Source organism: Malus sylvestris, chromosome 1 (assembly GCF_916048215.2).
Source record: "Malus sylvestris chromosome 1, drMalSylv7.2, whole genome shotgun sequence".
Classification (NCBI taxonomy): Eukaryota; Viridiplantae; Streptophyta; class Magnoliopsida; order Rosales; family Rosaceae; genus Malus; species Malus sylvestris.
In genome coordinates this window covers 24,249,705-24,262,530 of record NC_062260.1, presented here as the reverse complement: position 1 = coordinate 24,262,530, position 12,826 = coordinate 24,249,705, and the positions used below count along the sequence as shown (strand labels likewise).

Below are 12,826 nucleotides of genomic sequence, written 5' to 3'. Positions count from 1 at the left end.
AAATAAAACTTGAAACCATTTCCGATATTAAAAAATGAGAATCGAACTTGGAATCTCCTACGTATAGAATTAGTCAAGGGCACAAATCAATGTTTAATGGGAACCACATGTAGTTTGCTCTTATGCTAGAAATTGCATCTTTTATTGGAGATTTGATTTATCTAATCTATAAGATTCAAACTTGGATACAAAGCTGCGAGCATACTGCTATGGCCAATTGGTCTAACCAACATCTACTTGAACAATGGGACTTTGATCAGAGTTTCTTTGATTTTTCACTGTAAGAAGTTCGTATATCAAGAACACAAACAAACTTATGAGATCAATTACAAACCAAGGAAAACAAGATGATCGGCTTCTAGATTACAAGCGGGTGAGAGGTAGAGAGGATGAATTACAAAAGGGAAAAAATGAATCAGAAAATAGTATCTACAGTAAGCTTCCTCTTCGGTGGAGATTTCTCTATAACCTGCTTCTGCAAGTCCATGAATGTAGAACCCTTGTTCGCAAATAGTCTTCTAAGATTGATCACGGAAAGTTCGTTAAAGCTAGCAACTGCAAGATCAGCCTGCACCAGGTCATACCTGCATGTGCCACCGTCGATCTCAATCAATCTCAGAGTATACAGTGCCATGCCTTTGAACGTAGATAAAGGTGTACTTAACATATATGCACATTAGATGCACGAGTTATTTGATAAAACTTTTATATCAGAAGGATAAACAGCGCTATCAAGGGAGAAGAGGATGAGAATGCATACGCAGGGTGGGCGCCAATCAGTGCCACAGCCATCATTGTACAGTTGTGAGCAGCGGTTATACCCCTAGGTTCATCCTCGAACACAACGCACTTGGATGGCTTCCGATCCAGCTGCAAGGAGTAGAATGCATTTGGTCAGAGTCAGAGAATGATACCAGAGAATAAATTGATTACACAATTTTTTTATCCTACACGATAACATTTGAACATATAAATACAGACAGAACGACTCCAGACGTGCAAGCTTGCCTTAAGTGATGATCCAACCTTCCAATTCAAGAGTGAGAATTGCAATCCATAATTGTAAATTAATAATAGCAAGTTGCATACAATACCTTCACGGCTGCTGAAAGAAACCTATGAGCTATCGAATCCATTCCATCTTCCTCTGTCACAATTGCCTGTATCCGCACAAAGAGGAAATCGTTGATATAAGTTGAATCAACAAAAACACATGAATGATTCTGAGTTTATCATTTACATCTCAATGAAAAACAACAAACGAAAGGTGTGATGGTCTATGATTATGAAAGCATTCAACCCAACGGTAAATTTCAAAGAAACATTAGTGTAAGTCAAAAGCACACCAACCTGAAAATACTTCTTGAGACCCATTCGTTCTAGGGCTTCTGTCATGTTTCTCCTATCAAGACTTGAAACTACAGCACAAGGGATACGAGCTGTGGATACAGCATCTAACCACTCTTTGAGCCCCTCCACGGGTTCACTAAGCTGAAAAACAAGAAAAGGCGAGTAAGATTGTTGCATCCATGAGACAAACTAAACCCCCTCAAATAAGTTACAAGTGGCTTAGCACTCACCCTGAGAAGATTATCACAGTATAATTGTGAAAACTTTAAAGCCAACCTATCCAGTTCTCCGTCTGCTTTGTCCCAGAGTAAAAGCTGAACGTTTTTGGAAACTTGTGAGTTATTCATATAAGTGTCAAGAATTGATGGTTCAAATTTCATCGGAAATAATCGTAATTTTTATTAGAGTAGAAATAGATAAATACAATCAAACAAAAATTCCTGAAATGTACACTAATCCCAAACCTTATGCAACACATGATCAGCACCTGCATAAAGCATCCGTCTTTGCAAAGCTGCATCTTCGGGAATTTCCTTTCCTGACCAAGAGTCAAAATTTTAGGGAACGAAAAAAAGGTTTTAGAAGCACACGAATCAGCATATACCAGTTCAACATATGATCCAATATTGAGAATCAATCGAAAGCCATGCAATGGGCTATTTAAGAGAAGAAATGGAGATGTACCCTCTTCCGAGGCAAGCTGCTTCCAAGAATTTAATTTCAAAGTTCGAGTATCAGCCTGAAACACATATTTTACGCAATCAGATCACTTTTCAATAATTGCACATTTAAAGCTTTTTCTTGATCCGTAAGATGTCATAAATATGATTTTCCACACTTCATTACATTTTCATTTCCAGACATCAGAACCTGAAACGTATAACTAATGAGGGTTATAGAAACTTACCACGACATTGTCAAAAGAGAATATTAGACCATAAGCTTCATCTGGTTTCATGGCATATCGTATTCGTTTAAGAAAACCTTCTTGCAGTCTGTCGTTCAAAAAATCCTACTCGGAATAAGAATTAACAATAGTAAGTCTAGCAGCAGAAAGTATAACAAGTAAATTAAATTTCACAGAACACAAAAAACAATTTGAGTACTTTACATATAGCTCCATAAATTACTTACCACATCAACCTTAAGAGGTCCATCTGGTCTAAAAGTTTCAAAACCTTCTCCATATTCAGCTCCAATCGCCTAAAAACACCGAAAAGAGGACAAACATAAATTCATCAAAATTACCACCCAAAAATTTGTTAAAAATGGAAAATAATCAAAACCCAGAAGCTCTGGTTTCCAAATAACATAAAAATTGAAAATTCAAGCAAAACTGCAATTCAAAACCGAAAATTTTCAAGCTTTATAACCCACATAAAACACAAAAAACCCCAACAAATAAAGAAAATATGAAAAGGGGCATGAGAAATCATTACCTCCTGCATGAAAAGCTTGTTGGGTATGACCGGAAACCCGTTGACGGAGCCATTTTCGTTGAACCCACAAGAACTCCTGACCACTCTTTGATGCTTCGCCATGTCCAAACGCTTCAGTTTCTGTGAAATTGAAGCAATTAACAACAAAAAATACAGCAAAAAATTACGAGAGAAAGAGAAGGGCTTACCATAAATTTGAGCTTGCAAGCGAAGGAAGTGTGCAGGTGAGGAGACGGGGATCGCCATGGAAGGAGCAGAGACGAGCTTCTGAAACTGCTGCAGGCATAGTCCATCAGAGACGAATACAGAGACGTTTGTACAAGCTTTTGCTGTACTTACAAATTTTATTGTTTATTTTAGTATTTTTAATTTAATTTAATATAATTATCTTGTATTTTGGGCATAATTATGACAAATCATTTTTGTTGTTGGGAGGGTCGGTGTGAGATTGATATGGAGTCCACGTGACCATAAGTTGCTTCTTTCCGTGGGAATCACGTGATTTCAGAAAAACCAATATTTAATTTTTGATTTTTCCATAGGAACGGAGCTTGACTGTTGAAAAAAAATCAACAGCAGCCCTTGCTGCTAGGGAATCACTAGTGGTCACGTGTTCAAGTTGTGATTATAAAATCAATTATTTAGACACGTGTTCACCTGTGATTTACTACAGCATGAGCTGCTGCTGATTTTTCAGCCGTCAAGCTCTGTTCAAAAGAGAATATCTCTAACGACATTTTAATTTTTCTTTCTTCTATTTTCTTCTCTTTTATACTCATTTTTCCAAAATTTTATTTTTTTAGTACATCAATATTTTTATACTAAAATGAAATAGAATTTGGCTAAACCATACAATAGGCAATTTTTTAGTATATCAATATTTTTAGTACATCAAAATTATACTACCTCTGCTTACGAAACTTCGTTTGGTAGATTAAAATAGTTTAATATAGTTAAAAAAATTAAATTAAAATGGAATTTTACGTGCGTGATTTTAAAATGAAATGTTAAATATTTACCATATAGCGTGGGAGAATAGAACAAGGCTTGTTGGGAATGGAAGTAGGTTGAATCTTGGTAAAGCATGCTTCTAAACCCCTTCCATCTAAAAAGATTGTAAACTAATCCAACCCTTGAATTGAAGATTTTTTTTGCACCAAGGAAAATAAATTACCTATACCATATCAGTCTCTATTTCTCTCGACGTTGAAGAAAAAAAAAGAGAAAACACAACATATTACATAAATTATATAGCAAATGAAGGCGTAAATACGATAATGTAAACATTCTTTAAACCATAATATATACACAAAATGCCTAGGTCTCAAGTATTTCACATCATAAAGTAAAACTTTTTCAACTTTACATTGGAAAATAACTACCCTTTTGGTACTATACAATAGCCAGATGCTTTTGTTACCCCAAAAAATGATCAGCTAAAAAACATAATTTCTTAGCTTTAGAGTCCTCAAAAACCGGCCCAGAGTTTGTTGTCCTCGAGACTAAAGGTGTCAAATCAATCTATTAAGTTGTTAATAGATACCAATTAAAACCCATTTAATTTTCTTTCACTTTACACCATCATCATCACTATCCGTCTCACCCTTATGTTATAGGATTATCAAATGAAACAAATCTTAACAAATACCCATTAACAACTCAATGGTTTAATTTTCCACCTCTACTGGCGACCACAGACCCGCGGACTCAAAAACCATGCACCATTTTCCTGTTTCATGAGGTGCACTCATGCACCATAGGCCTGTTTCAAGAGGCAAATAAGGATAGGAAATTAGCAGGGGCAATACAGAATACGAAAAGAGAACAATAAAATTGGTAAGTGATTTTCGCACTCAATTTCTCCTCCAATACTATTCTCTTTTTCTCCAGTATTTGGTTTGAATAAGTCAAAAGAGAACTCGAAGTGTGAAAATCACTATTATCCAATTCCAAACGTAAACACACATTTTGGACATAGAGAGAGACCCATGGTAGGTGTGCCAAGACCCAGTCGTAGCAGAGTGATCCCAAAATACATCAGAGCCGTCAGAATTCTCGTAGTCTTCATAAAACTGTGTCCCATCCATAAACAATCAGAACTAGATAGATGGTGATTAAAGTTTAACCGAACCAACCAGTACCGAGTAAACCACAATTTTATTCTGAGCCTTGAAGAAGCAAACATACCTCACCAGCATTCCCATTGTTCCCGGCGGCCGCGGCTGAATCTGCCTCATCATCTACCTGCAAGATGAAACTACTCATTCAGTGAAGGTAGATATGCAAACGCATAAAACGGGAATGTCATTGTGGCAATATCTCAAACCAATCACGCATTGTTATTGATTTCATTTCCTCGCGTAGCATTGTGTGAACCAATCACGCACTGCCATTGGTTTCGATTTCCACACAAACAGTTGGAAACTTCATATCAATGAATTCAAAACACAAAAACCAGGCATATACGTATTTAACATTGATTTACCCCAAGTTTATCATTTTCTTCTTCAAGCAAAGCTTTCTGGTAAGCCTTGTCAATCTTTTCAGCTTCTGCAACATACGGTTGCCTCTCCTAACAAAACAAAATTCCGAATGTACATGGTAAAACACATTAAGTTCATAGCATAACAACTGGGTATGGCTCATAAAGATTAAAGATCCGATCTTTACCTTCTCGGACATGTTCTTCCATGCCTCGAACCCTTCTCTATTAATGGCAACCCAATTTTCAGCCTTGCTCGTCTTGGTAAATTCTTTCCTGACAAACTCATAAAATTAGGATTTAGAAAGCACTTATGTCCATAAGCACTGTTACTAGAAGCACTTATTTAATAGAAGTACATTAACAATTTCAATAAAAGTTCAAGCGGTGTCTAGAGAAGCAATTGAAATTGCTTCCTAAAACAGCACTTGCTAGGCGCTTTTCACAGCAAGTGCTAAAGGTCCTATATAACAACCAAAAATGCTTATGGCTACATTTGGCAGAAAATTTAAAAGTGCTACTAGACCATAAGCAATTCCTGAAAAAACATCCAACTTTCAGAAAGCACGAAACACACTCAAGTGCTTTGTCAAGAAGCACTCGTAATATTTTGACACCAATTTCAACATGAAATTACTTCTAGCAAAAGAGTATAAACAAAAACAATCACATACCTTTAACCTTGCTTTAAAGCATTGCCATAAGTACTTTTATTTGTCTAAACCCACTTTTAATTATACTAAAAACACTTCCAAACAACCCCTAAATCAACCGAGACAGAATAAATAACAGAATCAAGAAATTAAACAACTTCATAAAAAAATGAAAATAAAAACTCACATGAAGAAATGAAAAGGGGCAATGACTACGAGCTGCTCCCAAATGCTCTGCTTCTTAACATCCACGCTTACGCCTTTAAACCTCTTCACCTTCTCGTTGATTTCACAGTCGTGCATCCCAGCCAAAGCAATGGGCACTGAAGCTCCACAGGAATTGCTACAAACGTAATGATCAAAATCCCAAAACATTATCCAAATTAAATTATGAAAAAAATTTCAAAATTTAATTAAACGCAAAAAAAAATTGCATTTTATGGCACACCACTTTTGAAAGGCACTTCCGTCGGGAGCTCGAGGGATTGGACGAACCCTCTTCCGGGTCCTCGGATTCGCCATTGAAGGACCGCTCTTCAACTCTGCAACTTTTTTAACGTAAAATTTGCAGCTAATTTATAGGACTCGCGTAAATTAGTGGAAGACCAAAGGACGGGTGTAACTAGCTAAGATGCGCCGGTTGTTAAGTGCGCACATGATTATGCATTTTGCGGGCCAATCCACGTAATTTTTCCCCACTATGCCGACGTGGTCTGGTCCCTAGGGCGCACGGTAGTGTGGTTCTATGTGGATTGCTAACTTGCGCGCGGATTTTTGGCGGGCTGGGTTGCTGTAAAATTTAAAAGGGTAAAGCACTTTTCCCGCTGTAACATTAGAATGCACGCAAAAGTGGAAATGACAGCATGGCGCACAATGATTTTTAATGACAGGTGACAATCTAAAGCGTAATTCCCTTCATAATTTAAAGAAAGGTCATTTACACAAAATTACTTTAATTATGAGTGGAACTATAATCTTATATCTTATATTTTAAAAATTATAATGTTATATCTTATCTTACAAATTTATTTTAATGTCAGACTTCCGTTAGTTTTTATGTCAATTTTTCTGTTAAATGTTGAGGTGGCTTGAAGCTAACATCGTTACCTAATCCAATTGGATTAAAAAAATAATTAAATTTAAAAATTTAAAAACAAAATCATTTAAATATTTTTGTAAAAGAGTGTGGGACCCACGTCCTCTTTTCCCTTCCTCCCGTCCCCTCCCTCCACCACCCAAATCAACATGAACGTGACCTGCAAACTTAAACGCAGATCAACAATAATAATCTTCCCCAACTCACCACCAAAAAATTCAGAAAAACAAAGCAAACTAACATTTTACAACAAACTCCACTTGACCCACCACATGAAAACCATTAAAATCTAGAAAATCTTCAAATAATGAATCAAAGAATATAAATTTAAATTTACAACTCAATCAGATTAGAGTTCATCTTAGATTCAAAATTACTACTCTTTGTGACGTTGTCGGAGTATATCAAGAACTCGACGAAGATAAGGATTTCGAGATCTGGTAGGGTCGTGTTAGATCCCACATCGTCCAATGGAGTGAATCATATATGCCTTATATATACATGTCCATCTCCTATAACACGAGGCATTTTGGGTACTCACTGGCTTCGGGTTCCATAGGAACTCCGAAGTTAAGCGAGATCGCTTGAGAGCAATCCCAGGATGGGTGATCCACTGGGAAGTTCTTGTGTGAATTCTCAGAAACAAAACCGAGAGGGCGTGGTAGGGGCCCAAAGCGGACAATATCGTGCTACGGCGGAGGCAAGCCCGAGATGTGGTGGACCCCGGGTTGGGATGTGACAGGTCGGCTGGCGATGGTGGTTTTCTGGTCGATGGTGTATGTGGATGTGGTGATTGAAACTCAATTCTTTCCTCTCTTCTGATTCGAACTTCGGGTTCTTCTACCTTCACATTTGTTTGAACACCTTTCTGGTGAAGGGGTGGGGGATGGACGGAAAGGGGAAGGAGGTTGATGATGGATGTTCGAACGCCTTCCCGGCGTCAAAATATGTGAGGGTGATGGGTTGGTAAACAGAAAAAATTGAAAGAAAAACTAATGGAGGTTTGACATTGAAACTAATTTGTAAGATGAGGTATGACATTATAACTTTTAAAACATGAGGTATGAGATTGTGGTTCGACCCATAATTGAAGTAATTTTGTGTAATTTACCCTTTAAAGAAATTGAAACTTTTATGAATTTGTTATTGGCGTTTTGAAAATTTTGGACTTGGATCATGTCCGAAGTGACAATAGCAACTTGTTTTTTCACTTGCAAAATTGATGTACAACAAATGGTTGAATGAATTGAAGACAAATTAGACTAAAGGAAGACAAAAGGACGTAACAGAAGTTTACAGATTTTGCGTTCAAGCTCCGTTTATGGCCCATGATACCTTTTCGAAAAGAGCGCGTAGTCCCTGTTCAAACACACAACTATGTTGTGATGTATGGTAAATTTTAGCTATCTGAGATCGTTTCAACTTCCAAAACAGTATTTAAAGTTTGTAATGAAAATTGGACTTTTCATTTTACGTTTGATTCGTTTTCAATTCCCTAAGACTTCATGGTTTTCCCAGGGTGATTAAGCTTATTTAAGCCATTTGACTCCCAATATAATATTAATATGGTACAACATAATGTATCAATTCGGAATTAATCAAACAATCTTTGGGTTTTATTTAAACTATGGTGGATTCCAAAAAGCTTGGCTCTTCGAGGATATACGTTTGCATCCCTATACACTCGTGTTGCGTCACAAATGAGAAACTTGTGAAGAATGTGTCATCATATTTTATCCTTATATAGTGGATGTGTCGTCTTTGATTATTAATGACATGTACAATAAGGATAAAACTAAATAGCCTAGTTAATTTTATTAAAATTTTATTAATTTTTATTATAAAATAATAAAATTTAATAATTTGATTTTTAATTTCTAACTTTACAGTTTCTGAACTCCCAAAAAATGCTCCTCCAATGAAGCAGACCAGAGCACCCATGCCGTCAATCCCCATTCCTTTCTATGAGATGAAACGACCCTTCTCTTCCCTTACCGACACCACCTTCATCATCATCAACGCCACCATCCTCTTCGCAGATTGTACATCAAAGATCATTACTTTAAGCCTCTCTAAGACAACCCAATTCGAATCATTGCATAAATTCCTAAAAAATTAACAAAAACATTGAAAGACATTGTGTGTGGGTGTGAATTGTGGACTCACTGAGGCTGGGCTTCAGCACCGGCGAGAGCAGCTTGAGCGACAAAGTGGCTGAGGCTGGGGCTACCAGACTGGTTGGAGAGAGAAGTATTGGTGTTGGAATTCGAGAAGTTTCTAGAGATACAGCGCCCAAGACTCCTCTTTTACAGCTGAGGCAGCAGCTTCTAGCGGTGGTGGTAGCATTGGAAACTGGACTTCTTCGATCCCCAATTGAGGAACCTCATAATGAAGCGGCACGGGCTCTAGAGCTTGAGATGCAGAACGCAATGCGGCTGGTTCAAGATCGAGGACAGGGATGATGACAACGACGACGCCATAGGAGAGATTCTAGCAGCTCATGCCTTCGGTTATGGCTCCACCCTTGCCTCCGAAGCCACGCTAATGTCAGCATGGCATCATACGGGCCGGCCCACGCCTCTGTCGATTTTGGGCTGGCCTGAAGACCAGTTTGGACTGGGTGCCAGTCAAAACACTGGGCTGGAGTGGATAGCCTAGGTGTCGGGTTGGTTTTTTTAGATGGGTGCTGGCCTATCAGTTCCCCGGTGGAACTACTCTAACTAATGATGAATTTATAGCAATAGTCCATGTGAATTTAAGTATGACCTAAAAGCACATTCCCAAGGCAACAAAGCTTCCTGCTTCACAAGGGTCGGAAGAAATGTCTATAATTACACGTGCAAAATATTTTAGTAAAAAACTACACTCCAATGCATTAAACAAAGTAAAACAAATATCCAGCCTCAATGCATGATACAGATTAGTAGATCACCTATACAGACTGCCAAACAATAAAACAACACCTCCAAGACATTGACATAAGCAAAACCATAACTCAAAGAGCAAAAGAACTGAACAGAAACTGTTGATCAATCTAATGTTGTCACACTGCATTCGAAGTTTGCATCTTTTTCTTACTCGGCTTCGACAAGGGAAGGGAAATCTGGATGAACCCGAATTTCTTCCTATGTGCTAAAACCGGCTTCTGATCATTTCCATCCTTCTCGACTTTCGAAGGAAATGTTACATCCTTCCTTAGAGCATGAAGCATTTCAATCAAAGCTCCTCTGTGCGTTTCAGTCTGGCCGTGATCGATTTCCTTTGTTGCCACAACATCTTCGGGGAGAACTTGCTTCCTGCTAAGTACATCTCGCATTGAACATGTTGACCTTAAAACTGGCTTCGGACCATCATTTAGTAGGGCTGACTTGTTCATCCCGTTCATCTGAGAGTTCAGGCTATAATCTGGTGATTGGAAATTGTTTAGGTCGCGAATGTTATAAGCTGCTGCTTGTCCCTTCAGATCATGCTCGGTTCCCCAACTCTGAAGAGCCTCTTCAGCAGCGAGTTGCTTTCGATTCGCAAGTTCTACTTTGTTCAGAGCCTCCTCCAAGAATTGCTTACTGTGTTTAACCTCTTCTGTTGCTTCTTTCAGCTTCCTCAATATAGCCAGTTTAGAAGTATGAGCTTCATCAATTTGGCGCATGGCATCCACTAGCTTCTTCTTGAACAAGCCCTTAGCTTCCTGAGCTTTCGAGTTTAGAGGATATTTCATCTGAGAACTAAAACTCATTTTCTCGGGCTCTGGAAGGACGTATCCTGACGAGCTCCCACCACTTGTTAAAGCCTTGATTTCAGCAAGAGCAACGGCCTCTGCTGCCCTTGCCGCTTCTTCCATCTTTTTAGCTGCAATCCACCTCATTTCAGCAGTCTTCATAATGTTCGTGGCATGCTCATTCCTAGACATTGCCCCGGATGCTTCAAAGTTCACAGTTTCCGGTATATTCCTAAACTGCATATGCTCCCTTGAAACAAATGCTGAATTGTCAAAGCCGCTCTTAGTATCTGTTTCTGCATCATCACCTATTTGTTCCTTCACTTCAATGTTGTTCATATCCTCCTCCAGCGACGACACCCCTGCAAACTGCAAAGTCAGCCTCTCCTGGGTCTTTTCAAGTAACACTTTCTCGCTTCGCATCTTCTTATTTAAACATTCGACAGAAGACTGAATTACCCCAAGATCGCTGATTGTTTTACCAAGGTTCAATTTTGCTTGCTTCAACTCCATCAAGATCAGATCAGGAGAATTCGGGTAGGGACTCGAATTTCCCATCATGTGTTCATGGTTATTTCCCGGAGTCCTATAACTTTCCTTGTCCATTTCTTTGATGGCAGGGGATGATGAAATGTGTTCTTCACAATGGAAATCCGGGGGCAAGACTGTCAAGCATTTCAACGCCTCTTTCTGCAGCTGGCGCTTTAGCTCTTCCACGATCCTTTTCGTTGTTGACAGTTCCTCCAGGACATCAAGTGTCTCCAGTTCTTTCACAATCAAATCCTTCTCCAGCTCTGCTGCCTGCTCCTCCACTTTCTTTAGGTCAAACTCTTCAACCCCATTCTGCTTATCACAATGTTATATCAAATCTGAATCAAAACAAACTGAACACCCGAAAGACTTTTGAACGACTGAATAATTCAAGAAGCAAGCATGATCTAGAAGTGGAAATACCACAATTCAGCAGGACATGAAGAAATGCGTATATAGATCTCATTAGTTATTCTCTGGACATGATGTATGGACAAAGACGTTCATTCTTTACTAACATTAAATGATGAACAATTAGTATAGTATCGCAACAGTTTCGATAAACTACATGTCACTACAAAATGCATCAACATACATTGTGTACGTTATTATACAAATACCAAAATTATCAAATACAAAATATGTTCTTTATAAAGAACAACGTCTTGCACCGAGAATTTCTACATCTCATAGCACAAAATCTTCGAAATTGTTTTATTTTTCTAACATATGTTACACAAATTTGTCAAGCTAAAATTCCCAATGTAATCAAAATTTAAATATAGAAAGATAAGAAGCTAGACTTACATAGTTTTCTCCGAGCTTGTAGAATGGTAACCAAGACCCCTTCCCGCCAAAACGGGTAACAGCCTCCTCGACCGACCCGAAAGGCGGGGACGTATCAATCTCAGCTCTTAAACTCACCCTCCTTATCCCCGGCGGACAGGGGGACCCGGGAGCTCTATGTCCATGACCCGAACCATTGCTAAAACGGAACTCCGTCCCGGCTTCTGACCTCATTTCTTTTATGCCGGGTGTACCCGGAACCGCTTCGGCAGCCATTGCAGAAAGCTCCGAAATTGTTGAAGCGCAGTTCTCCGCAGCAAGACGAAGGCTTTAAAGAGGAGATTTGGGACAAGCCCATGATGGACAAACAAAACATTCTTTTTGGTTTTCAGTGTGAGTGGGGTTTAAGCGATGGGGGTGATTATTAACGGCGTGGCGAACGAGAGATTATTGGAGGGAAAATCAGTGATTGTTTTTGGACAAATGTTGTTTCTAACAAGTTTTAAGTTTGACTTTCTATGAGTATCAAATTTAATATTAAATTATTATGATTATTTATTGAGTAGATTATGTGCATGATTCAATATAAATTCATCACTTCTAATCGTAAATTAATGGCTATTTATAAAGTATACGAATCGTGCTTATAGATTAATGATTGAAATTATGACAAAGTTAATTTTTTTAGAGTAATGGCAATGTTAATTAAAGAGGTCTTTTGATTTAGACCCAAGCAATATAATGAAATATGTAAAAAAAAATCATATATTTTAT

At 38.2% G+C, this 12,826-nt stretch overlaps 3 protein-coding genes across 4 annotated transcripts; all 3 read right to left on the bottom strand.

Moving 5' to 3' along the window:
* Positions 1 to 251: 251 nt before the first annotated feature.
* On the bottom strand, positions 252 to 3,145 carry LOC126622211 (5-amino-6-(5-phospho-D-ribitylamino)uracil phosphatase, chloroplastic-like). Its single transcript, XM_050290887.1, has 11 exons — positions 2,978 to 3,145; positions 2,790 to 2,909; positions 2,485 to 2,553; positions 2,258 to 2,362; positions 2,035 to 2,089; positions 1,815 to 1,888; positions 1,581 to 1,664; positions 1,351 to 1,491; positions 1,095 to 1,160; positions 761 to 870; positions 252 to 584 (listed from the first exon to the last, which is right to left on the bottom strand). Exons 1-11 carry the CDS (start codon positions 3,080 to 3,082, stop codon positions 416 to 418), a joined length of 1,098 nt encoding a protein of 365 aa, XP_050146844.1. The 5' UTR covers positions 3,083 to 3,145; the 3' UTR covers positions 252 to 415.
* Positions 3,146 to 4,024: 879 nt separating this feature from the next.
* Positions 4,025 to 6,488, bottom strand: LOC126588486 (high mobility group B protein 7-like). 2 transcript variants are annotated; one of them, XM_050253616.1, is made up of 7 exons: positions 6,373 to 6,488; positions 6,112 to 6,267; positions 5,460 to 5,547; positions 5,275 to 5,361; positions 4,977 to 5,033; positions 4,755 to 4,861; positions 4,025 to 4,551 (listed from the first exon to the last, which is right to left on the bottom strand). In XM_050253616.1, exons 1-7 carry the CDS (start codon positions 6,444 to 6,446, stop codon positions 4,524 to 4,526), a joined length of 597 nt encoding a protein of 198 aa, XP_050109573.1. In that variant the 5' UTR covers positions 6,447 to 6,488; the 3' UTR covers positions 4,025 to 4,523. The 2 variants fall into 2 exon arrangements, with proteins under 2 accessions (XP_050109573.1, XP_050109631.1); XM_050253674.1 differs by having other exon boundaries at positions 4,776 to 4,861.
* Positions 6,489 to 9,797: 3,309 nt separating this feature from the next.
* Positions 9,798 to 12,359, bottom strand: LOC126587712 (WEB family protein At2g40480-like). Its single transcript, XM_050252818.1, has 2 exons — positions 12,074 to 12,359; positions 9,798 to 11,578 (listed from the first exon to the last, which is right to left on the bottom strand). Exons 1-2 carry the CDS (start codon positions 12,326 to 12,328, stop codon positions 10,064 to 10,066), a joined length of 1,770 nt encoding a protein of 589 aa, XP_050108775.1. The 5' UTR covers positions 12,329 to 12,359; the 3' UTR covers positions 9,798 to 10,063.
* Between the last annotated feature and the right edge of the window lie 467 nt (positions 12,360 to 12,826).

Coding starts and splice junctions, on each gene's coding strand:
- LOC126622211 (XM_050290887.1), bottom strand. CDS start 3,082: ATGGACTATGCCTGCAGCAGTTTCAGAAGCTCGTCTCTGCTCCTTCCA. Junction 2,363..2,484: donor GACCTCTTAAGGTTGATGTG/GTAAGTAATTTA, acceptor TATTCCGAGTAG/GATTTTTTGAACGACAGACT. Junction 2,090..2,257: donor TCTCTTTTGACAATGTCGTG/GTAAGTTTCTAT, acceptor TATGTGTTTCAG/GCTGATACTCGAACTTTGAA.
- LOC126588486 (XM_050253616.1), bottom strand. CDS start 6,446: ATGGCGAATCCGAGGACCCGGAAGAGGGTTCGTCCAATCCCTCGAGCT. Junction 5,034..5,274: donor AAGAAAATGATAAACTTGGG/GTAAATCAATGT, acceptor TTCATCTTGCAG/GTAGATGATGAGGCAGATTC. Junction 4,862..4,976: donor ACAATGGGAATGCTGGTGAG/GTATGTTTGCTT, acceptor GATGGGACACAG/TTTTATGAAGACTACGAGAA.
- LOC126587712 (XM_050252818.1), bottom strand. CDS start 12,328: ATGGCTGCCGAAGCGGTTCCGGGTACACCCGGCATAAAAGAAATGAGG. Junction 11,579..12,073: donor ACAAGCTCGGAGAAAACTAT/GTAAGTCTAGCT, acceptor TGTGATAAGCAG/AATGGGGTTGAAGAGTTTGA.